Source organism: Gloeophyllum trabeum, assembly GCF_000344685.1.
Source record: "Gloeophyllum trabeum ATCC 11539 unplaced genomic scaffold GLOTRscaffold_00001, whole genome shotgun sequence".
Taxonomy (NCBI): Eukaryota; Fungi; Basidiomycota; class Agaricomycetes; order Gloeophyllales; family Gloeophyllaceae; genus Gloeophyllum; species Gloeophyllum trabeum.
In genome coordinates, this window is record NW_006920410.1 from 1,551,442 (window position 1) to 1,576,983 (window position 25,542).

The 25,542-nt window shown below is 52.5% G+C and overlaps 9 protein-coding genes across 9 annotated transcripts; 6 read left to right on the forward strand and 3 right to left on the reverse strand.

The window, feature by feature from the left end:
• Positions 1-113: 113 nt before the first annotated feature.
• On the forward strand, positions 114-1,662 carry GLOTRDRAFT_113068 (xylose reductase; the record flags this gene model as incomplete). Its single annotated transcript, XM_007862652.1, has 10 exons — positions 114-254; positions 314-329; positions 380-403; positions 460-589; positions 643-656; positions 708-888; positions 940-1,018; positions 1,073-1,323; positions 1,396-1,556; positions 1,615-1,662. The coding sequence occupies exons 1-10, from the start codon at positions 241-243 to the stop codon at positions 1,660-1,662; spliced, it is 918 nt and encodes a 305-aa protein (XP_007860843.1). The 5' UTR covers positions 114-240.
• Positions 1,663-1,859: 197 nt separating this feature from the next.
• GLOTRDRAFT_135117 (uncharacterized protein) lies at positions 1,860-4,950 on the forward strand. Its single transcript, XM_007862653.1, has 4 exons — positions 1,860-2,654; positions 2,709-4,119; positions 4,180-4,516; positions 4,574-4,950. The coding sequence occupies exons 1-4, from the start codon at positions 1,874-1,876 to the stop codon at positions 4,763-4,765; spliced, it is 2,721 nt and encodes a 906-aa protein (XP_007860844.1). The 5' UTR covers positions 1,860-1,873; the 3' UTR covers positions 4,766-4,950.
• A 208-nt stretch (positions 4,951-5,158) lies between these two features.
• Positions 5,159-7,836, forward strand: GLOTRDRAFT_135118 (uncharacterized protein). Its single transcript, XM_007862654.1, has 3 exons — positions 5,159-5,399; positions 5,505-5,628; positions 5,683-7,836. The coding sequence occupies exons 2-3, from the start codon at positions 5,545-5,547 to the stop codon at positions 7,477-7,479; spliced, it is 1,881 nt and encodes a 626-aa protein (XP_007860845.1). The 5' UTR covers positions 5,159-5,399; positions 5,505-5,544; the 3' UTR covers positions 7,480-7,836.
• Positions 7,837-8,111: 275 nt separating this feature from the next.
• GLOTRDRAFT_108954 (uncharacterized protein) lies at positions 8,112-8,438 on the forward strand (the record flags this gene model as incomplete). Its single annotated transcript, XM_007862655.1, has 1 exon — positions 8,112-8,438. A coding segment is annotated over exon 1 (297 nt), but the record flags the coding sequence as incomplete, so codon positions are not given.
• A 32-nt stretch (positions 8,439-8,470) lies between these two features.
• On the reverse strand, positions 8,471-12,391 carry GLOTRDRAFT_52582 (WD40 repeat-like protein). Its single transcript, XM_007862167.1, has 7 exons — positions 12,108-12,391; positions 11,727-12,052; positions 10,987-11,652; positions 10,430-10,930; positions 10,114-10,377; positions 9,330-10,058; positions 8,471-9,280 (listed from the first exon to the last, which is right to left on the reverse strand). The coding sequence occupies exons 1-7, from the start codon at positions 12,362-12,364 to the stop codon at positions 9,030-9,032; spliced, it is 2,994 nt and encodes a 997-aa protein (XP_007860358.1). The 5' UTR covers positions 12,365-12,391; the 3' UTR covers positions 8,471-9,029.
• Positions 12,392-12,498: 107 nt separating this feature from the next.
• On the reverse strand, positions 12,499-14,917 carry GLOTRDRAFT_68046 (uncharacterized protein; the record flags this gene model as incomplete). Its single annotated transcript, XM_007862656.1, has 10 exons — positions 12,499-12,892; positions 12,955-13,624; positions 13,679-13,888; positions 13,948-13,999; positions 14,051-14,068; positions 14,117-14,201; positions 14,262-14,350; positions 14,417-14,467; positions 14,522-14,633; positions 14,682-14,917. The coding sequence occupies 10 exons, from the start codon at positions 14,915-14,917 to the stop codon at positions 12,685-12,687; spliced, it is 1,731 nt and encodes a 576-aa protein (XP_007860847.1). The 3' UTR covers positions 12,499-12,684.
• A 457-nt stretch (positions 14,918-15,374) lies between these two features.
• Positions 15,375-16,703, reverse strand: GLOTRDRAFT_124193 (FAD/NAD P-binding domain-containing protein; the record flags this gene model as incomplete). The annotated part of the gene is made up of 5 exons (XM_007862657.1): positions 15,375-15,500; positions 15,556-15,843; positions 15,899-16,099; positions 16,150-16,181; positions 16,232-16,703. 5 exons carry the CDS (start codon positions 16,701-16,703, stop codon positions 15,375-15,377), a joined length of 1,119 nt encoding a protein of 372 aa, XP_007860848.1.
• Positions 16,704-18,641: 1,938 nt separating this feature from the next.
• GLOTRDRAFT_11706 (uncharacterized protein) lies at positions 18,642-19,133 on the forward strand (the record flags this gene model as incomplete). Its single annotated transcript, XM_007861917.1, has 3 exons — positions 18,642-18,671; positions 18,731-19,022; positions 19,084-19,133. Coding segments are annotated over 3 exons (372 nt in total), but the record flags the coding sequence as incomplete, so codon positions are not given.
• Positions 19,134-19,163: 30 nt separating this feature from the next.
• On the forward strand, positions 19,164-25,486 carry GLOTRDRAFT_102211 (pleiotropic drug resistance ABC transporter; the record flags this gene model as incomplete). The annotated part of the gene is made up of 25 exons (XM_007862658.1): positions 19,164-19,396; positions 20,278-20,362; positions 20,413-20,600; positions 20,656-20,750; positions 20,803-21,100; positions 21,152-21,247; positions 21,302-21,389; positions 21,439-21,532; positions 21,590-21,686; positions 21,745-21,908; positions 21,963-22,241; positions 22,298-22,372; positions 22,418-22,555; positions 22,604-22,686; positions 22,736-22,755; positions 22,808-23,291; positions 23,349-23,987; positions 24,038-24,074; positions 24,130-24,256; positions 24,306-24,537; positions 24,596-24,614; positions 24,672-24,732; positions 24,782-24,836; positions 24,891-25,199; positions 25,253-25,486. The coding sequence occupies 25 exons, from the start codon at positions 19,164-19,166 to the stop codon at positions 25,484-25,486; spliced, it is 4,230 nt and encodes a 1,409-aa protein (XP_007860849.1).
• Between the last annotated feature and the right edge of the window lie 56 nt (positions 25,487-25,542).

Sequence of the window (25,542 nt, forward strand, 5' to 3'; positions counted from 1 at the left end):
ATCGTCGTCAGTCATGAGGGCGACTGGCCGCCCCGGTCCGCGCTGCCTGGTACTCCGTTTCCGCGAGTATATATAGCCTTCTCATCAGGCTCGCAATGCTCTATCCCTCAGACGGAACCCTCAACTTTCACAGACCACCTGAGACAACACCTGCAGAGCAATGGCGTCCATCGTGCTGAAGAGAACCGCCCAAAAGGTGCGAAACTCCGGTCTTATCTTGTTGAGCATGAACAATCGCAGATGCCTTTGGTAGGGTGAGTGATACCCAGAGATGTCCCTGGGACGTCCGTGCTAATTGAACGACATCGCATAGCTTTGGTCTGTGGAAGGTATGTCCGCCGGATCGATGAAATATATGTATCTGATTTGTTCGGTGTAGGTCAACAAAGACACTTGCGCCGAGGTACGTCGATGGCACTCTCTCTGGAGAGTAGAGAGGCAAATACAGGCTGCTTTCAGACTGTCTTCAACGCCATCAAGTCTGGATACCGTCTCCTCGACGGTGCCGGTGACTACGGCAATGAGAAACAAGCCGGTGAGGGTGTCAAGAAAGCCATTGAGGCCGGGATCGTAAAGCGGGAGGACCTCTGTGCGCTCTTGTGCATTTATTCCGACGTCTAGCGTGCTAACGCGCCTCTTCAGTCATCACTTCCAAGGCGAGCGCACAGCGATCGTACAGCTGATACATAAAGCTTACCTGCCCATAGCTTTGGAATACCTTCCATGCGAAGGAGCATGTAGCGGCCCTTGCCAGGAAACAATTGGCTGACTGGGGTCTGGACTACTTTGACTTATACCTCGTCCACTTCCCCATCGCCCTCAAGTACGTCGACCCGAGCCACAGATACCCTCCCGAGTGGTTCGGCGATGACGGCAAAGTCTACCTTCGTACGTTTAGCACGCCTTAACAGCGACTTGCAAAGCTGATTATGACGCAAGAAAACACACCCATGATCGAGACATGGCAGGCCATGGAGCAGGTCGTCGACGACGGTCTCGCGAAGAACATTGGTCTGAGGTTAGCATGACGCTTAAAATACGTCTCAGATTGTTGCTGAACGGCAAACTGCAGTAACTGCCAGGGATCGCTGATCCTGGACGTCTTCCGCTACGCTCGCTATGAACCGCAGGTGCTCCAGATCGAGCACCACCCTTACCTGACTCAGGAGCCGTTGATCAATTTGTGCAAGACTCTCGGCATCGCAGTCACCGCGTACTCATCCTTCGGCCCCCAGAGTTACGTGGAGCTCGGCGCCCACAAGGGCGCAGCGAGTCTGCTGCAGCACAACTTGATTGCGGAGATCGCGCATCACAAGGGTAAATGTACGTGGGCTGGTATATCCTTGATGATTCGATATTCTGACTCAATCCTGTCTGTTCCTTGCCACTCCGCAGCCGCGTCCCAGATCCTGCTGCGCTGGGCTACACAAAGAGGACTGGCTGTCGTGCCCAAGTCGAACAATCACAAGCGGTTGCTCCAAAACTTGGAGTGCACCGACTTTGACCTGTCGCCGGAAGAGATGAAGGCGATCAGCGCTCTCAACATCAACTTGAGGGTACGTGTTTCATATGCTGTGAAAAGAGGCGAGATCCTAATACCAGTACTTGCTGTAGTTGAACGACCCTGCGGACATTGATTCCCGCATGGCTATCTTCGCCTAAACGATGCGGATAGGCGTAGTCGTGGAAATAATATTGTACATTAACAGACATGCCGGAGTGACTCGTCGCTTAGCGCAGCAGGCGTAGTGGAGCGATCATGAGCCCAAAAGTATCAAGGCCCAGACTGCGGGCGCAGCTGCTGTGCAGTGTGAGAAGCGTTATAAGCTCGCGTACATAAATGCGTCATATCGTGTTCTCTCCTCTCAACACAATGTCCTTTACACACTTCAAGCTCACCAGGCCAGACGGCCTTACTCGTCGTCTCAAGTTCCCTGAGCGACCGTCCTGGAGCGTCCTCGCTGCTCGCGTCGGTAATCTCTTCTCTATCCCTGTCGATAGTGTCGCTGTATCCTACGTCGATAACGATGGAGACGAAGTCACTCTCAGTTCCCAGGAGGAATTGCAAGATTACTACGAGACCAGCCATGAGCCCGACCAGGTTATCAAGTTCGCTGTACACGACTTGAGTGCGTTCTCCCCCCAGAATGCCGATAAGCCTCTCCCCGACACTCCGCGTACGTCCAACCCGTCCGGCGCTAATGCCGCGCCTAACCGCAATCCCTTCGTGCCCCCCGCTTTCGTCGTGGAGGTGGAGGACGACTGGGAGAGGCTTCCCAGTCTCGGTGGCTTGGGCATGGGCGGCATCAGTCTTGGTGGTCCCCCCGCCTTCATGCCCGGTGCTAGAGAGTCCCCCAGCCCACACGCCTTTCTCGTTGAAGTCGACGACAGCGCCGACTTGAGTAAGCGGAGTGAAAGAAGTGAGACTGAGAGGAGGGAGAGCGAGAGCGTTTCCACCGAGCGTGCCAATCCCGCTTCGAGAGATAAAGGAAAGGAGAAGGCAAGAGAGGACATGGAAGTCGACGACAACGAGGACGACGATAGAGCCTCTACCACCTCCGTCATTGCGGATGAGACACCCAAGAAGCATCCGGTTCATGTCTACGATGTTAGCGATGCTGAAGGAGACGGGAATGAAATGGGCTCCATCGCAGGTAATATTCATACGTCCCACTGTTATGGCACCGAACTCATCCTTGCGTCCGTAGACGAAAGTAACGCCTCCTCCACAGCTAAGGCTGCGAGTCCACCCGCCGCCCCCGATCCGCCTTTAGAGTCGACCGGAGAACCAGTTGATCAGACTGTGTCTCTGACGAACGATGTGGCGTCTTTCTTGAACAACCTATCTTCGATCTTATCCACCCACCCTGAGCTGACGGAAGGTATCCAGAATATCGTCCGCCACGCCAGCGACGGATCATACTGGAGCGCTCATCGTGACGCCCTGACTAGAGCCGCAAATGAGCTCCGTCGTTCTTCGATGGAGGTACAGGCTGAAGCCGGAAGAGCTGGTGAATACCTTCGCCGCGCAGCCGAGGAAGAAGCAGGTAGGCGTGTAACTGAAGCAGTCAACAACATCGCTCTGGCTATACGACAAATGACGGTTGGCGACCGTGGTGACCGGCCGGCCGACGCAGGACCTGTAACCTCAACTCCTCTCGAGGAACAGTTTGGTAGGGTTCCATTCGAGCGACCTTCAAGCAGGGGCGAGCCTGATTCCCACCGTGGACGCGGTGGACGTTGGAGTCCGCGCGGGCACCCCCATTTCCATCACTTCCATGGACATCCTCACCATCCTTTTGGCCGTCATAGTCCGCCTTCCCCTCCTCATGTGCGCCACGGTCCTCCTCCTCCTCCCCACATGCACCACGGGTTTCCTCCCTTTCCCCCTCACATGCATCACGGACCTTTCCCGCCGCCACCCATGCCCGGCAGTCCTCACTCATCGGGTCGTAGGGATAGAGGCCCAGTTCCACCCTCACCTCCCCCGCCACCGGCTCACCACTTCCCTCACCATTCCCCTCCCCCGCCCTTGAGTGGTCCTTCACCACTTCCCCATTCCCCAGAAGGTCCGCCTCCGCCTCCCCCGCCCATGCGTCCTCCCCCTGAGGCTTCGGGCACTGCTTCTCCGCCGCCGCCACCTCCCGGTGGTGCCCAAGGCCCTCATGTACGTCCGCCGGGGCCGCCTCCACCCATGGGGAGCGGCTTCCCACCGTTCCCGCCAGGGTTTGTGCCGATGTCGGCCGTATTTCGTCAGCCTGGCATGCGTCGAGGACCTTTTTTTGATAGAGGCATGTTCGGGCCTCAACGAAGGATGCGAGGAAGGGGAGGGATGCATATGCATCGCCCGTTCCCGCCGCCGTTCGTCCATGGTACGCCAGGGGGCATGTTCAGCCCACCGTTCGGGCCGCCTCCTGGCCACGAGGATGACGATATGATGGACGACGATGCGGAGTTCCAGGATATCGACATGTATGGTCTCCATTCGCATGAGGATACGAGAGCCGAGTTGGAGGCTGCCAAGGAATTTTACAAGGCTATGAAAGACAGATATAGGCGCGAGAGAGACGCCAGAAGGAGGATGCGGGGTGGCCATGGGCGGAACATGTCTATGGATAGGTCAGTCTGGCACGCGCGTCTCAGGGAAGCCCTCGTTGACGAGAGACTCATTAACCACAGTGCTGTGCCGCCCACTTCCGCGGACGTTAGTCGTGATACGACTCGAGAGGACAATGGACCCCCTCAAACAGACAGTCAACCTACCGCCGGTCCTTCACAAGCAGCAAATACTGCTGCGGCTCAATCCCGATATGCCACGGTGTCTGGTAATAACTCTCAACGAGTCAGCAGCGCCAGGGGAGGCTTCCCTGCCCTCGAGCTGTTCAGCGTCCCCCGCCGAGCTAACACCTACCATGGCCGCGCCCAAGGCCGGGGTCAGGCTGGGCCGAGCGCCCCGGCTGGCATTCCCGAAGGTGTCAGGATTATGCAGGAGCGGATCGAGAGACGTGTAACTGAGGTAAGGCCGCCTCAACTCTTGCGACTGGTAGACGGTCACTGACGTGGTAGGATTTAGATGGGTTTCTCGGATCCTTCTGTGGCGAGAAGAGTTACCGAGCAGTTGGGAAAGAGGCGACCGACAGGCGACGGGTGGGATGAAGATGATATTGTTACGAGCGTCATTGAAGAACTAGTTTCTATCCCGATCTCGTCTGGCCCCGGCGAGAAAAGAGACGGTAGTAGGGAGCTTCCAAACCCTTGGAAGTAATTCTTCGGCACTATGGGGTTTCAGTTGTTGCGATGATGAGGACGTTACCTTTCTTGTACTTTTATTCCGGGTGCGTAAGTAGGTCCCTATGCGATCCATTGTTATTCTAGTGTAGTCTTTCTGGTCTGAGGTATACATACAGCAAGGTAAGTAAGTCTTAGTAGTAGAAAATATAATAACGGCCCTTGGACTAGTCCAAGGGCCGACATCAAATTACACACCCTGCGTGAGCCTTTATACTGCTACAACCTGCCAATATGAGCGTTGTGGGTCCCAGTCCATGCTGCGAAGAGACGGCGACTGTAGGACCGGTGGAATAAACAATTGCCGGTGGTTTGTGGGTCCCAACGTTGGCCGAACCTTCCTTTTCCTACGCTCGGTGCCTCTCAATGAGTCGGACACCGCCTGCGTCGTTCGTCGCGGCACCGCCTTGGGAAAGCGACAGCGAGCACAGAGTCTGCGGGTGCGGCTCCGGGGCATGCTAGCCAGTGGCGTACTTCAGGACACGAGGCTGGATGAGAAGGGGCCTTGTTCCCAATCGGTTATATACCCTCGCGTTCCTTTGTGCCCCCCTTCCGAGGACTTTCCCCCCAGTCCTGGATCTTCGCATTGACTTGCCTTAGGGAGAACCACGGTAAGTGTACTGCTTTCGTCGATGAGGGGACACACAAGGAGAGCTTATCAGTGACTGCTTCCCTTATATTCCGGCTGTACGCCACTTGTACGGATTGCTATTTAGCAGCTACCACTTCGCCACTATCTATCAGTGTCACCTCTCAATGTTATCCGAACGTCCGCCCGTGCAGTTTTCCATCAACCCATCTGTGGGGGTTCCGGTTTTCATTCCTCAACCTCAGGCGAAGGTCAGTGTGCACGTCCTTGCTACCTTGGTCCTGTCTTCATGTTTGCGTTCGCAGGGACCGTACAAGCTTTTGAGCGTCAAGAACACAACCCCACCAACCCCCTTACGACGACCTAGCGCGAATGCTGAATACGGATACCGTTGGAACGACGAGTCTATCCTACGCTGTAGGCTGATGATGGAAGAGGAACCCACCCGACGGTACACTGACGACCAAGTGCAAGCTGTTAGGGAGAGAGCCAGGGAATATGGGCGGCGTCTACAGCTGATCGATACAATCCCGCAAGCCGACTACTGGCGCCGGCAAGACGCATACCAGAGTTTCTCGTTCGCTCGCTATCTGCTCCTTTGGCGGATATTCCCCATCAACGATCTTCCGCCCGAGATCCTGTCCCACATCTTCCGCTTTGTTGCGCTGTCCTCTAGGACGCCCAAGGAGGCTGTCAACTCCCGTCTGCACCTCACATGGGTGTGCAGACACTGGAGAGGATTAGCCATTGGCGATCCTGTGTTATGGAGCACCGTGTGGTTTCGACTAAGGAGACATAGTGTTGGAACGTTTTCATCGCCTTGCATGGAGCGCTCGCTTGCGTGGCTGGAAAGAGCCTCGCAAGCAGTGCTGGACGTGATGATAACCGCACTTCCTCAACATTTGCAACTTACACCGTTGTCGTCGCTGGATGCGGGTAAAGCTGATACACATATCGTGCATCAATTACTACATCTGATTGCACCGAAGCTGCCCCAGCTGCGGACGTTGATAGTCGGACTGGAGAGTCCCATGTGCGATCTGGCATTCCAGATTCTGTATAATGCACTTTCTGCGGGTTTAGTACCTGCGCGTCTCGAACACCTCGAAATCCGTCGGCTGGAAGCTGAACGTCGAGAAGCACTGCCAACGATATCCAATCAAGCACCTTTACCTTTCTTGGGCAGCGAGGCGTCGGCCCTCCGATACCTTGCCTTGGACGGTGTAACGGTGGAATGGTCTCAGTCGTCCTTCGGAAACCTGACTTCGCTGGAAATATCGAGCACCCACTTCAAGAACCTGCCGAACTTTGACATGGACCTCCCTCGCATACTGAGGTGCTGTCCGAATCTCGAGGAACTGGGACTTGGTGCCGGATTCGAGAAACTGAGTGCTGAGGGAATGGATGTCGAGCCGGTTCCCTTGGACCAGCTGCATTCTTTGACCTTCTACGAAACAGCACCTTCGAATGTCTCCTGCCTCCTCTGCATGTTCACCGCACCCTGCCTGCGGTCACTGACGCTTTCACACATGGGATCAGAGGACTGCATAATACTCTTCTCTGGATTAATGGGCAGGTTTCCGGAGTTGCGGTACCTTGCGCTCGAGGAGCTTGAGACGTCCGAAAATGACCATGCAGTGAACGTTATGATCAGGTGGTTCTTATCCACGCCAGACCTGCGATATTTTAAAGCGAAGAACACCTGCGAGAGCTGTGTGTTCGACGCTCTATTGTATGTAGAATCGTCGACGGAGCAGCCAGCTCTCCGCGCAACGCCAGACCCTCCCAAAGAGATCTTGACTTCGAATTATCCGCTGAAGTCAGGAAAGGCGATTGTCTGTCCGAAACTCGCGCTTCTCGAAGTGCATGTCGCGGACGTGGACTCGGTTATCGAATTTGCTCAACAGAGGCAAGCGCTCGGTGCCCCGCTCAAGAAGATCTACGCTGGTGAAGGCCTTCTCGCGGATTTGGAAAAGGACGATGTGGCGGATTTACAAGAAGCGTCCGAGCTCTGGATATTGCCTGCTGGTCAGAATTCCCCCGAATCTCAGGAGCTACGACGACCAGCTTCGCTCCGTAGTGAATCGAACTTATGGGCCTAGGTCACCTGCAACGTCGAGTCTCCGTATGTACGACCTACCGTTACTAGTGCTGTACATCCTTATGCTCCCGAATATCAGCTCGCATGTCATGGAAGTGTCCAATCGCGTGATCGTACTGGAGGGTGATACATTCAGAGGGGTTGGCCAGCTTCCCTTCACCGTGTCACACCGTGGTGCTGGCACCTCATAAAAGGCGAAGAATCGCTCGTCTCTGTCCTCTTGTTGTCCTCTTATTGTCCTCCTTTTCGCGAACTCCGTCTCTTCATCACACACACTATTGTCCTTGCCAGCGGACTGTCTGGCCCAACACTCTTTCCTTACCCGTTCAAAGTGAAGGTCTCCTGGCACAATGAGCGCAGATACCACCAGAAGCTCTCTCCGAATCCTGCAGAAGCGAGACGCACGCTCTGCTCTAGTCAGAAACTTCGTGAACTTCAATGCTCCTCCTCTCCCGTCAGCCAAGCGCGAACCAAGGCGTACGCGTCATCGCATGACCGAGGAGCAGCTCGAACGGCTAGTGTCGACTTTTGAACAAAACACTCATCCAAGTAGGACGGAGAAACAAGAGCTGGCGGATCAGCTATCCTTGTAGGCACATTGAACCGGACCGTGTCCTGGCTCCTAACACTCGCACTCGGAACAGGGACTTCAAGACTGTGAATGTATGGTTTCAGAACAGACGTCAGACTGGAAAGAAGATCATGGACCTCGCCGGAACCTCTCCCGAGACCATCGCATCTGCCCAACTCCTGCGTCTGTATCAAACTCCTACCGTTGAGGCGGACTGTACGAGAAAGCGAAAGGCCACGGACGAGAACGTCCATGCACCGATTGGCGCCACCCTACTCAAGAATCTTGCAGCTCTACCCGTGTAATCTCAGAATCCGGAAACCTCTCCAGCGATACCAGGAACATGTCAAGCGGACTTGGGCTGGCCAATATCCCGCCTCAGGGATGCAGGATCGGATACCGGTCTATCGAGCCTCGCAGCCCCATCTCCAACCATAGCATTGGAGACACCAGCTCGGGCACAGAAGACTCCACCATCAGCGCGCAGGAATGTACTTACAATCGGTCCGCGAAACGCAAGCGATTAGCTGGACCCCCTGATTCAGGCTCCATGGATAACCACATCCCAGGCTCGAATTCGCAGTACCTCCACAACGGTTCACTGCTGTTCAAGAACACGCCTCTTACACCTGCGTCTCCGCCATCTGCTTGTCCAGCCGTACTCACGCCGGATCTGCTTTATGCTGCCTCCATGCTCTTGAGATTGAAACACGCCTTGCACTAGTCTCGGGATCAGGATATCTTCGACGGATCAAGGCCTTACTTGTGCTCATCTCACAGTGTACATTTCACATCATTAGTGTTTATCCTCGGTTTGTATTCGTGCGTTTCGTGATTAATATATACCTAGGGCATATGGAGATCTTTGGAACATGTGTGGGACATACAACAGGTAATGCAGCCATAACATGATGTATGTGATGCAGCAAAGATAAGGATAAGATGCAAAACCATTTCGAAAGCAGGACTGTACGCGACGTCTAACCTAGAGATTTCTTGCGCTTTTTACCAGCCGTGAGAGGTGCCACAGGACTGCCGCTGTGCTGATGAAGCACTCCGTTCTTCAGTGATTTGGCAGGTGTTGAAAGGACGGACTGGGGACTGAGTTGATGGTAGCCGTTCGTTTGAGCGGGAACAGGGTGACGAGGTGTGTACCCATTAGGATGCACTTGAGTTCCGTTGGTTTTTTTCCCATTCACCTGGGATATGTTTGGACGGTGGCCATTGATGGCTGTATAGGAGTGTTAGTGACCATTAGACCTGAAAAGAGCAAGACGTACCGTGTTGCTTAAACAGTTCAACAAACATATCCATCTCCTCCACGCTAACGACCCTCTCGGAGCTGCGACTAATGACGACCGGCGCAGTGTCTTGCGTGACATCCATATCGACATCGACGTCTTCATCCATCCCTTCGTCAGACTCATCTGCTATGTGAGCCGCCTCCTGGGAGCAAGGGAGCCGAGGCTTCAAGAAGCTACCCATAAGGGAGTCGAATACGCTCTCAATCGGTGGTATTAGATGAGCAGGCCCATCAAGTACAGCAGCGGCATCCTTCGAGTCCCATGAATAAGAGCTTGTAGCTGGAATCTGTTCCGAGCGCGGATTTGAGGTATCCGCAAATGCTGACTTCCCGAAGATATCCTGGAATAGAGTCGGCCTACGAGCAGAGCCCGCTGGATCAGGGATAACCTGAGCACAACTAGCCTGTTCGTCGCCCGCAGCCACGTAGTCACCAAGAAGTACCACATTCCACGACGAGGTGATCGCAACAAGCGCATATAGAGACTTGTGAGAGGACGATACGTGATGCACTGGATAGGGCGAAACGGTGAGAAGGTGGAAGGGTAAACTGCGCTTCCTGATAGGCCTCTCTGATGATGTAGACAGGACCTCGACAGTCGTGACAAGATCGGCACCCCACGAGGAATAAAATACAGCTACCGAATCATCAAGGGGATGGGGCACGACTGCACTAATGGCGATGGAGCATCGGCGATGCCATCGCACTAGGTAACCAGCGATCAGTCATAGAAAATAAATGGATCAAGGAGCATAGCTTACCTGTCTGCGATATCAAGTCCCATAGGACAATATCGTGGGATCCTACAACAGCTACATATCGCCCTTCAGTGCCAACGAAATGGGCCGAACGAGCAGATTTGCACTGGGGCGACGTCAGTGCTGTGTTGATCACACCCGTTATAGAGTCACAAAGAACGACATGACTGCCGAATGAGACGAGCAGTAGCGATCCGTCTGGCGACCATGAGGCGTGCGTCGGCACTTCTGACCGGAAATCGAGAGCAGATCGCGCGACCCAGAAATCTAAGGCATTCATGAGGGGAAAGATCACCGCAAAAGTCAGCTCTCGGCTTACCTTCCTGCCCTCCATTCTTGTCTACGGTAGTCCGAATCCCCCATCCCCTAACTTTCCCGTCTTCTCCGGTGGTCACTATTAGTGGTCGACGACGATCAGGATGGAAGACTACAGTCGAAACCTGTTTATCGCCATGTGGTCTGTCAATTCTGGTATTGAGCGACCATATTCCAGCTCGGGCGTTCCACTGCCAAAGCTTGAGGTAGATCTCCCTGTGGAAAGTATCATCACCTTCCCGACTGTCCAAAGTTGCCATCCACTCTCCACTTGACGCGACGGCGACGCGAAGTACTCTAGATGGCTCTAGGCTCTTTTCGTCCCGTCGAGAGACTCGATTCGAGGGTGAGACTTCGAGCTCCGACAGCAGTTTGTGTTGCGTGGGGGAGTACGTTTGTAAGGATGATGGATGGGATGAAGGTAGTACGAGAGAAGAGGTAGGGCCATGGTAGGCCAAAGGTACAGGAAACGAGGTCAAGTGTTTCCCTAGCGGTGCTGTTGAATCTATGATTTATTCACAACTGTCAAGAATGTAAATATGTCTGTTAAAGGGGACTTGCCTAGCTTTATGCGAGAGAAAGATCTCATGATCTTTAATGAACCAGCATCTATTACGGCGAAACTAGCATCCGCCAGACCTAAGATATACTCTTCTTCACGGTCCCTGGCCCTGCATACCGCTATGCTCAAGATGGGCGATCCGACGCGAGGAATAAATTCCTTTTTTCCGGTATGAAGCTGCCAAATCACCAGAACGGACTCCTCGCCACCGCTAAGGAGATATGCACCGTTGACCGTGAAGGCGAGACCTGAAACAGCATGCGCGTGCCAGTGCAGGGTTGTTGTCTGAGCTTTCTTCTCGACACCGACAGCGGAGTGGCTCCGTATGATCTCCTCGTTGAGACAATACCATAGCCGAATGTGACCCTTGACATCGCCAGTGGCGAAGTATTCCTCTGAAGGATGGAACGCCAGACAAGTGAGCGCCTCGGGGGACACGAACTTGGTAAAACCAGATTTCAGAGCCGAAGTCTGCGCTACGTAAGCCTTGTGTCCAGCAGCAGCTACGAGCCACTGTCCGCTCGGAGACACAGCTAGGCCACACGTCGATCGAGTCTTCCCCACGGCGAGAATCTCAGAGGATTTTTGGTACGCCGACCCAGCCGTAGCAGCACTCGGCTTTAACGAAACCCGAAGAACAGCATTGTTGTCCTCTTTGGAGCTCCCTGGAATGATACGTTATGATAAGAAGCACTCCAAACAAGCGATGGACGCGTACCATCAGCTTTTCGCTTTTTACCAGGTCGTGCGACGGAGACGAAAACGTGATCTTTGAAGTTTTGGTGCGCGCATAGGTGCAGTATAGGTTGAGCGAGGTCAATTGTCTGTAGGAGATCTGCCTCTAGGAAGTCCCAGACCTTGATACAACCGTCCAAAGACGCGGTGATCAACTGGAAGGGATTGGTAGGACTGAGGACGGCCGCCGTTATGGAGTCTGTGTGACCATTTCCTTGGGAGAACTTAGACGCAGAACTGCCAGACGGGGACGCGGACAGTGTTGACACGACTTGCCCGGTGGTGCTAGAATAAATCTTCACACTCGACCCTACGATCGAGAAGAAGTAGCTGGGCGAACACTTCAGTGTACATGCGCACCGAGACTCCCTCGTGCAAGACGTACCTCCCATCCTTGGTAAATACAGGTGGTTGACGACTGACCCATGAGTCCGTGAGCGACGTCCATGACCATGTTATATGCTCCGTAAGCTCATCAGGCTCTTTCCTTCCCTTCCCTTTCTGCGCTACGGATGTAGCGTCCTCCTCTTTACTCTTCCCCTTTTTCGACTTCACGATTTTTGGTGAACTGAGATGACCAGGAGAGGGGTGCGTATCCCGAGGCTGTCTCGAAGCTGGATGTTTAGCTTTGGTCGCTGCCATGGCCGACCGTGAGCAGCCTCGGGGTCGTGAACTTCACTGAACAGAAAAAAGGTAGCAGACAAATCAGGACCACGTTGTCAATGCCTTCCTAATACGGCGCACTCGGTGCCGGAAATAGATCGTCTCATGCAGGTCCGCAGGAAGATCTGCAGAAAATATCAATATTAGCGTGCAGGGGCATATACATGTTGGTGGTGCAGTGTTTACAGTGACATAATATACATCCATCAATGTCCTCCAAACCCAAGAAGTCCCTCTTAGCCTTTACCGTCACAATCACTGCAAGTCTACAGCCCCACATACGAGAGTAACTTACACGCTCAAGCCAATTTATATCCAACTAATACTCTGGCTGTTCTAGAAACAGCCTGCGCGGCCTCCTCGTCTGCTAGTCGACGTGCGTCGAGCATCGCTTGGTAAATGCGCTCTTCCTCTAGATGTTCAGCTCTGGACAAAGGTTCCCGAGGAGGGAGCGGCCAGCCTATCTGTGATAACGAATGCCACAGCCCTAGTCTGGCGTGCATGTCGCTTCAATCATGCGCAAAACAGCGTCAACTAGCTGGCTGACCAGATAAGACACTTGGGCTTACCTTTGGTATCTCTCAACCAAGCGTTCAAACTTTTGGCGACTCAGCTTTAACCCTTCCAGCTCCTCGTCATCTTCCCACCCGAACGCTTGCAGCGAATCTTTTCTATTCCGTATCCGGTCTTTCAGCTCTTCCCACATGGACTCCTGACATGCCAGTACGCCCTGGTAAGCTCGATACAGATGAATGGCGAGTGTGTGATCAGTCAATCGCTGAGCAAGCTTGTCGTGGGGTATCAGCTCTGTGTGAGAGCCGATCGATGTACTGTCGGTCGAAGAAACAAAATCGGATGTGGGGCGTTTGTTGGCAGGAGGAGTACTGTCTCCCGACTGACTGGACGACGCTGAAAGTTCCCTGCGCAGGGCCTCGGGGAGCACACGCCCGTCAGGGAAAATGGATGACGCAAAGCTTGTTTGGCTCGTGCCTGGATGCGTCAATAATGGCGAACTGGAATTCGACGTCACTAATGAGGAGAAGGAACTTGATGCTGGGCGTGTCGGTGGTTGCGACAGTTCATCTGGTCTACTGGCCGAAGAATCCGCCAGCGAGAAGCTCGGAGGGTGCTTTTGATTCGGCAGCGGCATTGGAGGAGGGAATGGCGGTACGGGAAACTTGATATTGGGGATTGAATGAACTTGTCTGAAGGTCGAAGTGAAATAGATAGGAATAACAGCTACCCAGACATACTTGTCAGATAACTTAAAAAAATGATTTGAAGGGAGCCCACCGGTTGGTCGGGTATTGATAAAACGATTGTGAAATACCGAATAGAATAACGATTCCAGAAGAGCATGGTCATGGGAAGAACCAGGAGACTGAGGCGGCGAAGGATCTGACATCCGCGAGGAGCCGTCAGGAAGGTGTACAGATGAATTGCGTCGCACTCGATTTCGTAGCGGAGACGTAAACCATCGAGGCAACGTAGGGAAATATATATCTGGAGAATCGGGGCGTTGGACCAGGATCTAACAATGCCCGGACATCAAAGGAGCTTACCTTCTTCTGAGACTTCGATGGCACCTCCTGGTCGTAACACGCGGTTTATTTCCTTGCGGCCATCATCTAAGATACGGGTAAAAGAGACATAGGACCAACTCACTTCGAAGATATAACCCCACTTAAAACGGCTAAGTACAAGTAGATGCTGATGATGGGGGCGACATACCTTGTTCTCTGGGACTCCTAATGATATCCCAGACACATGTACATGGTCAAACTCATCTTCTTCGAAGGGCAATCTGTTCGTCAAACTGCAGACGTGTGTGAGGATGAATGAAGGTTCACGATTCATGCTGAACGGGGCTGCTTACAAGTTTCCATGAACGAACGTGACTCTGTCTCCTATAGACGAATCCAGGAGTTTTAGCGGTAACTGGACGTTAACCAGGTCGAAGCCAACCTAGAAGGGTAGTCGAGAAGCAATCCTCTGAGCCACAACAACCGTGGATGATCCAGCATTACGCACGAAGTGGCAGTCGGGCCATTCCTTCGCAGCATTGACAATCCAGAACCCCGCCTTCCCACCGATCCTGTTTATCACTGATCACGTCTGCGACGATAGTCAACGTACCCCACAACCTAAGTCCAAAGATTTCTGCGGCGGACCGTCCTCTTGCTCGTCCCATTTAACCATAGTTACGGACCCAGTAATCGACATGGCATATGCATGGTCGATCGCTTCTCTACTGCAGGGTAAACGCAGGCGCCCAAGAGCGACACACATAACTCACAGTTCTATTACATCTTTATCATAGCTGCAAGGATAGGGGGCTTTTTCAGGGTCATAGGAATGGTGTCGCTTCCCGTACTTGTACGTGAATTGGTTCTCCCTCGCGCGGGCTATGCGCTTGCTTTCGAAGGACGTGGACTGGGAACTGCTGCCGATGCCCGAATCGACCGAGGTAGTGCTAGTGAAGTGCGAGCTGCTGCGTCGCGGAGAGGCGAATGCGCCCAGCGTGGCGGCCATGGAGGCTTGTTGGAAGGCACCTCAATCAGCGTCCTCCTGCTTATGGGTCCTGGATCAAGATACGGCAGCAGTCCGAGGCCTGGAGCCAAAAATGTCCGCATCTTTCTCGCTCGATAGAATGCGGCTCCCGTGTACATCGTTGCTTGTGTATCTTCGGTCAGCCGAGCTGGTTCGTCTGATGCAGAGCTTGATATCGATTCCATCAGGAAAGACGCTCAGCAAAGGCTCGAACGACGAGTGCTGTATGATGAACCGACGTACGATCATGAGTACATCACGGGCTTTGCTTTCATTCACACCCAGGTACAGCATGAAGAGGGCTATTATATGGAGTATTACTGTCAATGAGGAGTATTTACATTATAGTAAAATCATAAAAGTTCAGTACTGGGCAGGTAGGACCTAATGACGGGTCTGATCACCTCGCTCGAAGTTCGAATGCGCCGACCCATCATGATCAGGATCGGACTCCTAGAGCCTTCCGCGCAGCCGAAACCATCAGATCCTTCGACTTCAGCATACGCGCAAACCAGTCGCCGAACGTCAAACCCCAGAGCAGCCCGAGGTACGCGAATCCGCCGTTCTTCATACAGACAGCGAAGTCAGGGACGTCTCCGAGCACAACAAACTTTACACACCTTGCCATTCGTAATGACTATGAGTTCCGGGCTTCCCTTGTATACCTTCTTAGCTGGTTTGTCTTCCAGGTAAGCCAAGATATTTGCCACGACGACAGGTGCATGGGAATGTACTTTTGCGGCCTGCTTGACTTCCTTCCAGTCAAGGACGTCACCGGCAGCGAAGATTCCCGGATGCGACTTCACTTGGAGTGTCGGATCGACTTTAACAAAGCCGTGCTCCGTGAGGACGGAGGGCTGCAGAGAGACGAGGAATGATGTATTCGGGCGACCTCCACGAGTGGGAACCTGAATTCGGAGTCAGGTCAGGGGTTATTCTCGAAATTAGTGGAATCAAACATACGACAAGATCAACGTCCTCTATCGTCCGTCCTTTACGAGTGGTGATGGAGCCTTGGGCTTCAGGTATACCATCAATGTAGTCGCCCAGGATAACGTCAACACCTCGCTGTCGCATACGCTTCTCAATGTTCGTACGCCACTTCATCGGGTAGGTGCCGTTTACTAGATGCTCCTGGCCATGCACAATGGTGACCTTTTTATGCTACAAAATACTGAGAGACCGCACCACGGTGCATCACGATAAGCACTTACCGGCCACACGTCCTTAACCTCTCCAGCGATTTCTAAGGCGGGAAGTTAGATGCGCACTCAGACCAATATCCACGTTGCTCACCTATAGCCACAGAACCTCCGCCTACAAGCACAATATGCTTAGCATCACGGAATTTCTGCCTCCAACTCCGTATGTGGTCCTGATATTGTTCCTGCGTCTCTGGGAACGCTAGTGGCCCATCCCAAATAGAACCCGGGGCAAGGACAAGGGCTTCGTACTGAATGGCTTCCCCGTTGCTTAACAGGACGTTACCACCTCTGCCCTCCTTGTTATTTTCAATATTCGTCACGGTAGCCACTTTGATGGACCCCTTCCCGTCCGCGAAGAGCTGGTCATACGGCATAAACGCGTCTTCAATTGGGTGTCCGTCGACGACGAGAACCCGCAACGCAGCAGGCAAGTAGAGGAATTCTGGTCGAGAGGTGACAAGAATGACGGTGTACCTCGAAGGATCGAGTTTGCTTGATAACTCGCGAGCAATTGTGGCCCCCGCTGAGCCTCCGCCGACTATAACAACGTTCCGTTTGGGCATGTCGGACGCCTGGGTGACTGCCTTGGGTCTAGTGTAGAAGTAAGCAAGTGCAGCTGCAGGGATGGATACCAAAGAGGTTACAACGAATGCTGTCGACGAGGCCATTGACGGGGTGCTTTATATCGCGCGAGATGAAGGTCGAGGACCGTATATTTTATTATACGGCCACATATGCCAGCCCAGTGCTACGGACGATGGTCGTAAGCAAGGTGCTGTAAGCATAATGATAAGTCACTATGTACCTAGATCTAGAACCGTGATCAACCGATGTTTCGGGAATTACTGCCACGTGGACCCCATCAACAGAGCTGCCAGTGGCCCAATGCAAGCTTGAAGTGCTGCTGACTGCGACCGAGTCTTTACAAGCACATTCGGCGTCTCTAACACGCTATGCCTCGGCGGAAACCCGCGTCAGCCAAACAGCGTAAGGCTGATCTTCAGCTCAAGAGAGCAATCAAGCGGGGCGATGTACCTGCACCGCAAGATCAAGAGAAATCTCGCAAATCTCGCACTAGGACGAGACGAGGTCCTACAGGCCATCCTATCGGCAAGGAGAGCTCGAACACGAACCAGCATACTGTGGATACTGCGCGAAAGCTACAGTCCTCCTTCATCAATCCATCGCCGCAGTTCCTTGCAGAGGCCAAGGAGTTGGCTTCGGCTCTGCCTCTTCCTAGGCCAATTCCGAGTGCGAGCGCAGTCTTTGTCGCCCCAAGGATACAGTCGGCTGGAGAGCAGCTTACATGTCCAAAGCGTCCCAAATGGAGGTACGACATGACTAAGAAAGAGGTCGAAAAGAACGAGGAGGGCCTGTTCGCCAAGTGGCTGACTCAGACGGATTCACTTGTAGAGGAATGGCGTGCAGGTCGTGACGCAAAGCGGAATGAGGCGATCAGTTCTCCGGATGAGCCAGGTGGTGGATCTCCGCAGCGTGATGGCATGCCTTCATCTCTAACTTATTTCGAACGCAATCTCGAGGTGTGGCGTCAATTGTAAGTGCGTGACTACCTCTTACACACTGTCCACCTCTCCTTTCGCGGTGAAACGTATTGATGCGGTATGTTATGCATATCTCGTAGGTGGCGCGTTACGGAGCTATCACAGATCATTCTTGTCCTATTGGATTCTCGTTGTCCTCCCCTGCACTTTCCATCCTCATTATCAGAGTATCTGGAAGCCCATTCTTCGGGCCAGTCAAGGGACAAAAGTAAGAAGATCGTCTTGGTTCTAACCAAGGTGGATATATCTGGGGCTGCCCGCGCGAACACATGGGAGACCTATTTGCGCAAGCAATATCCTCACGTCGAAGTGGTTCAAGTCGAATCATACTATGTTGTTCACGATGAGGTGGATAAAGACGCCCCGGGCCAAAAGAAGAAAAAGCGCGAAGCTCGTCTGCCTCAGACTTTTCGCGAAAGACTCGTGGGCGTCTTGAAGCAAGTACACGAGGAGCTATTGCGACCACCCGAAAGGATTCAATCTGATCCGGACAGACTTGCAAAATGGCAGCCACCGGTTCGAAGGATTATAGACTGGGACGCTGCCCTCCGTGGCGTCAAGGATGTGCATCATGAGCATAGAGAACATCAAGCACATCCAGAACCCGAGGCAGGTCCCAAGGATGAGGCTGACGACGACGACGAAACTCCAGAACCTGAGTATCTGACGATAGGGTTAATAGGTGAGCCATATGCCAATAGGGTATCTGAGCGTACTCAACCCTCCTGTATTAGGGCAGCCAAACGTCGGAAAATCATCCCTGGTTAACGCGCTCTTTGGCGAGTCCAAAGTGAGGGCTTCCAAGACACCCGGTAAAGTGAGCGCGCTCTCTTCAGTATGATAGTATTGAAAGTTGCTCATAATGCACCGAAGACCAAGCATTTCCAGACTTTATTCCTGACACCCGATATACGCTTCGTGGATTGTCCGGGACTCGTGATGCCCAGCTATGTGCCGATGGAACTGCAGGTCGGGATATCAATAGTCACCGAACCGTTAAAATACTAATATTTTATGTCGTGCTTCAGGTCCTCTCCGGCATCCTCCCGATATCCCACATATCTTCCATCCCTTCATGTATCCACTACGCTGCATCGGTGCTGCCGTTGGAACAGATTCTCAAGTTGAACCATCCGGCTTCGTTGACTCCCCAGAAGGAAGATAAGCGGACCTGGCGAGACGGGATGCAACCTCAGAGTCACGCGGATCAGGCAGTCCTGCGGTGGACCGCGATGGATATATTGACTGCGTATGCGAACTACAAAGGGTGGGTGACTGCTAAGGCGGGGCGCCCAGATGTGATGAGGGCCGGTAATGCCAGTACGCGTGTTTTCGGGCTCCTGGGCGGAAGCAGCATGACTGATTTTTGCTGCGCTAACAGTCCTCCGCCTCTTAGCCGAAGGACGGATCCGTTGGGCTTTCCTGCCTCCGTTGCCGGATATCACTCAGGCTGCCCTCCAGATGGAGGACGGAGACGGGATCTGGATTAGAGACGGTGGGGGATCTGCTGATGACAGCGGCGAGGAATCGGACGAAGAAGAGGGCGGTGACATCTCTGCCGATGAGGATGGAATGACAACAGGTTCGGACGCAGATTCCGAAGATGCGTCGTCGGATGCTGAATCAGAGGTTCACGGAAGAATATCAGCACGGTTTGGAGTGTTAGCCTTGGGTGACGAGCAAGTGGACTATTCGTCAGGGAAAGAATAATGTCTTACACAACCACTGTAAAGCTTCTGTGAAAGGCACTGAAAGCCAAACATTGCCACAAACGCGTAGTGTTCTATGTAAGCCATTGCTACCGGCTAACCGGGCCGACCCAATTTCACCGTGTTGAACGCCGCGGTTCTCCGGTTTGTTCAACTTGCTACCATACCGCCGAGCGCTATATTTCTTTGCACGAGGCCGGTACAAAGGGTATGGCCATTATTGAGGTTAGTCTGGAGAGAGGGAGGATATACTGCCGCAAGTCGGGTCCGATGATCGTTGCCTTTAGGTCGCGGGGATACATACTTGGTACTGGACGCAACCACAGATAGGATGGGACACAGCCATATCGGCCTTCGTGATCCTCCTAGCCTTGTTCTATGATTGCGCTTCTGCTCTGGAAATACCAAAGCCAGTACTTGCGCCATGGCGGGCCTTGAGAACTATCTACAGGAATTTCCTGACTATCGAAGATATCGATCCGAACCAGGTTGGAGCTGAAGCTTCGCCATCCGTATTCAAAATACGTGGCTTGGTGGTCTTGTCTTGCTTTCAAAGTCTTATCTTCCTGGCATGCGTTGCATATGCAGCGTCAGTTGGGAACCACAGCTCTGCTATACGGTTTCTGATATGGTGCCTTGCATGGGTGCGTCGCGGTAGCTTGGACTTAGGATGCCCTAAATAAATCGAGTCAACTCCAGGCGTACGCGTCATTACGCACGGCTATAAAACCTCCTATAACGCCTCCCTATTTTCTGGTCATATTTTACGGCGTTCAAGTTGTTTCCACATTTGTGGACCTGCTCTTCGACGTCATAACTCCGAAATTTGGACTAACTGTGATAATATGGGATATCAATTGCTTCAGCTTCCCTAGTATCCTGCTATATATTGCGGGCTCGCTACCTCTAGAGGTAGCACTTCCCGCGAAGAACGTAGCTGGACCGACGGATGTACGTGCTTCACGCAGGTTATTCAGCTTAAGGCTCTGAGATTACATCAGATTCCTTCGAGCGACCTAACATCGCCGGAGGATAGCGTGACGCTCTGGTCTTGGTGCACTTACTCGTTTGTAGAACCGCTCTTCGGTGTCGCCATGCGCCATACACTGGATGAGGCAGATGTATGGCGGCTCTCACCATATTTCCAGCATAAGAACATGTTTGAGAAATATATCGCGTACCAGAATCAGTGAGGAGATATGAATACGTCCTTTGCTCGCAAAAGTCAAACCTTCCTGTTTCAGGCATCCCACGTATTCGCTTCTGCGTTTTCTTCTGGAGTCAAACATACTGGACCTCTCTCTGGACATCCTGCTGGAACTGTGGGTAGCAGTCGTCGGTAAGTCGTAAAGTGCCAGGAATCATGCAATAATCTTGACAAGGCTACTCAGGTTTCGTGCCTCCCTATGCCCTTCAGCAAATCTTGTCTGCCCTAGCAGATGACACGCCGGAGGCACGACGAAGAGCGTTCACATTCGCACTCTTCACCTTTCTAGCCCATCTTTCCTTTGCACAAACTGCCTTATTCCAGAACTTTCACACCCGAAGATCATACGAGCGCACGAGGGGTCAGCTTTTCTGCGCCCTTCATTACAAGGCATTGAAGCGACGCGACGTGAGCGGGATAGCAACCAAAGACGACTCCTCAACGGAGAATGCAGACCTCGGAAAGGTCGTCAACTTGATGCAGTGAGTGTTTGTTGATCTACCAGAGACGTAAAGGCTGAGTAGGCCACACAGGGGTGATGCTTACGCCGTGTCTCAGCGGTTCTGGGATTTCTCCAAAATCTTTGTTGCACCTGTCCGACTGGTAATAGCTCTGGTGTTTCTTTACAGGTATGTTCGTGTGTGCCGTGTCGCCTCCTCCTAATCATCTCGTTGTCTATTCAGTGTACTGGGTTGGAGTGCCTTCGCGGGAGTCTTTGTAGTCCTTCTGGCGTATGCTTTAAATTATCCATTAGCAAAGTATAATATCTTCGTGAGATATGCGTTCATCTCTGCCTTTTCGGAAGGCTCAGACTTCACAGGTTACTAGGTCTTCTTGGAAGGCCAAAGACAAGCGTATGAACATCGTCAATGAGTTGTTTCAAAACATACGCTTTTTGAAATTCTATGGCTGGGGTAGGTAGGGCTAAATGGTAGACTGCGCGACACTGACGTCTTCCCTTCCTCTTATAGAAAATCTATGGGCGCAGAAAGTCAAGAGTTCAAGAGAAAGCGAACTGCGATGGCGCGTCAAAAATAATGTAGTCAATACTGCCATCGCCTTCATTTGGCAAGTGTTGAACCTCCTTTGCACGGTGATCCTCAATTTGATTGTATCGGCACGATAGGACATGGATTCCTTCCGCGACTATGCTCTCCGCGTTTTTGTGTTATACCCTATTCGCCGGTCAGCGATTGACGGTCTCCAAGGCATTTACTTCCATGGCGTTGTTCTCGCAATTGCAGGAGCCGATGACGTCTCTTCCTGCTCAATTCTTTGGTTTTCTGCATGGTATAGTAATCCAGACTTCCTTGTCGTGAACGACGTCTCATCGATACTCGCCAGCGTACGTCTCAATGCAACGTATCCAAGCTTTTTTGGACGAGACCGAAGTGCCCGACTGGGCATGCTCCTTGAAGTGTTCGACTACCATGCAGGATACAAGGGTCGCCCACCAGATATGCTTTGAGAGAGCCATATTTCGATGGTATTCTGACTCCGAATCCGAGGAAGGGAGGTTCCAATTGGGTCCACTTAATTTTCATTTCCCTCTCGGACAGCTGACGCTCGTTACTGGGCCTACTGGATCTGGGAAGAGCGCTCTCCTAGCAGCACTATTGGGTGGTGGGTCTATTCTTTACCTGTATACCTCCACCTGATGCAGCTCACATGTCCGAAAGAAATGCGTTGTGTATCGGGCGAGGTTCTTTTGAATAAGAGAGGGCACCGCGTCGCATATTGTGCCCAGAATCCTTGTGCGTCACTTCTTGTCTTCGTAGATCTACAACTGATGCCCTCAGGGCTTGAGCATGCCACAATAAGGGAGAATATAGTCTTCGGTGCACGACACGGCTTCGTCGAGGATCGTTATAACCGCGTACTTCGTGCTTGCGCGCTCACGCGAGATCTGAAGGTACTTGAGGCAGGTGATATGACTGGTTAGTGGTCAATAACTCGCGACCTGTTCTTTTACTGATGCAGAGTAGAAATCGGAGAGAAGGGTATTACCCTATCCGGGGGGCAGAGGGCGAGGGTTGCGTTGGCGCGCGCTATGTACTCGGAAGCATCTGTGAGTGAAGTAGGTTCGTAGATGATCACTGATGCGAGTTTTGAGATAGTGCATACTGTTAGATGATCCGTGAGCCACATTCACGTTGACCCGCTCGACTCCCATTTCATAGCCATTCTAGCCTAGCTGCTGTGGATATGCACACCGCTCAACATCTCGTTCAACATTGTCTTCTTGGGACATTGGCACTAGGCCGCACTATCATCCTAGTCACACACCACGTAACACTCTGTCTGCGCGCGGCGTCTTACCTCGTGGAACTGTCCGAAGGACGCGTTCTCCATGCGGGGACGATCCGAGAGCTGCGAGACCGAGGCTTGTTACAAAGTATCGTGGACACGGAGGACGTTACAGCAGCAGAAGAGCCCACACCGGCATCCCCGAGCAGGACCTCAATCGAGAATGAAGCCGACGACGCGCCACCCATCAAGGAGCAAGGGCAGAAGACAACGTCGACAGGGAAGCTAATCGAGGCTGAGGCAAGAGCCGAAGGACGTGTCGCCGGGAGGACCTACATGACCTATATTCGATCTTCGGGGACACTTTCTTGGCTACTGACCTTTGTCCTTATGCTGCTGATTCGTGTCATTAACGTGGCAAACCAGGTAATAGCCTCCTGACTACCGCAGTAGCCCTGCTCTGACAGACTTTCGTGTTTGAAGGTTTTCATCGCAAAATGGGGCGAAGCTTATAATGCAATTGGATCCACGGTCTACCGTTGCTTTTGGCCTGGACATCTGCCACCACCCGACGCTGACGTCAAGCCATGGCTGGCGGTCTACCTATCTATCTCCATCTCCGGAGCCTTTACGCTCTGCGCCTACATTGCTCTGGGCTACTATGCCAGTCTACAGGCTTCTCGCAGCCTATTTATTTCTATGCTGAACAGACTCGTGAGAGCACCCGCCCGATTCTTCGACGTGACCCCCATTGGTCGAATCTTAAACCGCTTCACGACTGATATCAACATTGTCGACGATGCGCTTCAGAATTCCCTTCGTGCAGCTTGTTCGGGCGTGCTTAATTTCCTGATGTCCTTCTTTGTGATCATAGCCGTTGTACCGAGTTTCGCGCCGTTCGCATTGTTCATTGCCTACCTGTATATTCGACTGGCACCACCATTCGTGCAAGCCTCAAGAGACCTCCGTAGACTGGAGTCTATCTCCCTATCCCCTGCGTTTGCTGGCTTCGATGAACTTCTTAGAGGTCTCACGCATGTGCGCGCCTTTGCCATGGAGACTAGGTATCAGGAACAATTCTACAAGAGAGTTGATCGGTTCCAGGGGTTCGATCATGTCTATGTGCGTACTGTTTGCTCCTCTGCGTTAGCATTGTATTCATGGGTGTTCAGTGGCTTGTCAGCGGGTGGCTACGTTGGCGATACGATTGTAAGCTGCTTCTGATTAGAAAGAATAGTATGCTACTTCTTATGGACTGGATCAGGTTTAGGATCTGTCGTTGTCTATTTGACTACACTATTTGCACTGTGGAGTGGCGTCTCAGATGGTTTTGCAGCTTTAGTCATAGTACAGGCTGGTGTTTTCGCCGAAGCATCCAGAGTTCTCGTCAGGTAGGTGTACCATCTCAGGCGTGTTGAAGCTAATTTCACGTTTCGCTAGGGTTGCTGCGCAAGTTGAACTCGATTTCAACTCTGTGGAACGTATTGTAGAGTATCTGGACGTTTCTCAGGAAGCCCCTGCTCTTATCTACGACAAGAGACCTCCCGCTTACTGGCCGAGCACAAGTGGAGAGCTCGCGGTGGAAAATCTGGTTGTTCGATATGCTGCTGACCTGCCCGCCGTTCTGTCGAATCTGAACTTTACCATCAAGGCCTCAGAGAAGATCGGAGTGGTGAGATAATTGTCGATAAACGAGATATGATCATACGTAGTAACGTGGCTTTTTCTAGGTGGGGAGAACAGGATCTGGTGAGTCTGAGTCCCTCTCGCTTTTATGCGTGTCCCATGATCGCGTTCGGCGTTCAGGTAAATCAACGTTGGCGCTTTCAATACTACGTATGGTAGAGCCTAGTGAAGGAAGGATCGTGTAGGTACCAACCTCTATCCGCATCCGATGAGCTTAACACTGTCTCCAGGCTGGACGATATCGACATATCCACAATCGGACTGGATGACTTACGAAGTCGCGTTGTGAGCTCTACAGATGATGATTACTTACTATATGATTGACGGTCGTATTACCAGACCATGGTTAGTCAAGATGTATCACTTTTCTCCGGCACTCTGCGGAGCAATTTGGACCCATTTCAAGAACACACGGACGAAGAATGCTGGGAAGTACTGCAGAGGTGTCATCTTCTGCCGCTCCTGGCGAAAAACACGGACACTGAGATTACACCTTCTGTGATTCTGGATATACCACTGAGTCAGGGAGGGTCACTCAGTGCTGGCGAGAGGCAGCTCGTTGCTCTGGCCCGCGCTGTACTTCGAAAGACTTCGGTAATTATTTTGGATGAGGCCACTTCACAGATTGATGCAACGCTCGATGATCAGGTATATTCAGCTCTCGTCGGGGAGTTGTTGTGTTATACTGAATTGCGGCACAGATACAGAAGACCATCCGGGAAGAACTTTCGAGTGCGATGGTGATAACTATTGCCCATCGTCTGAAGACCATAATTGACTATGACCGAATCCTGGTCCTGGATAATGGGAAGGTGGTAGAGTTCGACAAACCACGGGAACTCCTCAAGAACCCCGATGGTACTTTCAGACAAATGTGCCGACGAAGCGTGGATTGGCCGATGTTGGAAGCGATCGCGTTGCATACGAACAAATAGTCATACTTGAGACATATGTCTTACGTTGAAAACTTGGGGCTCGGACTGTCCCTTTC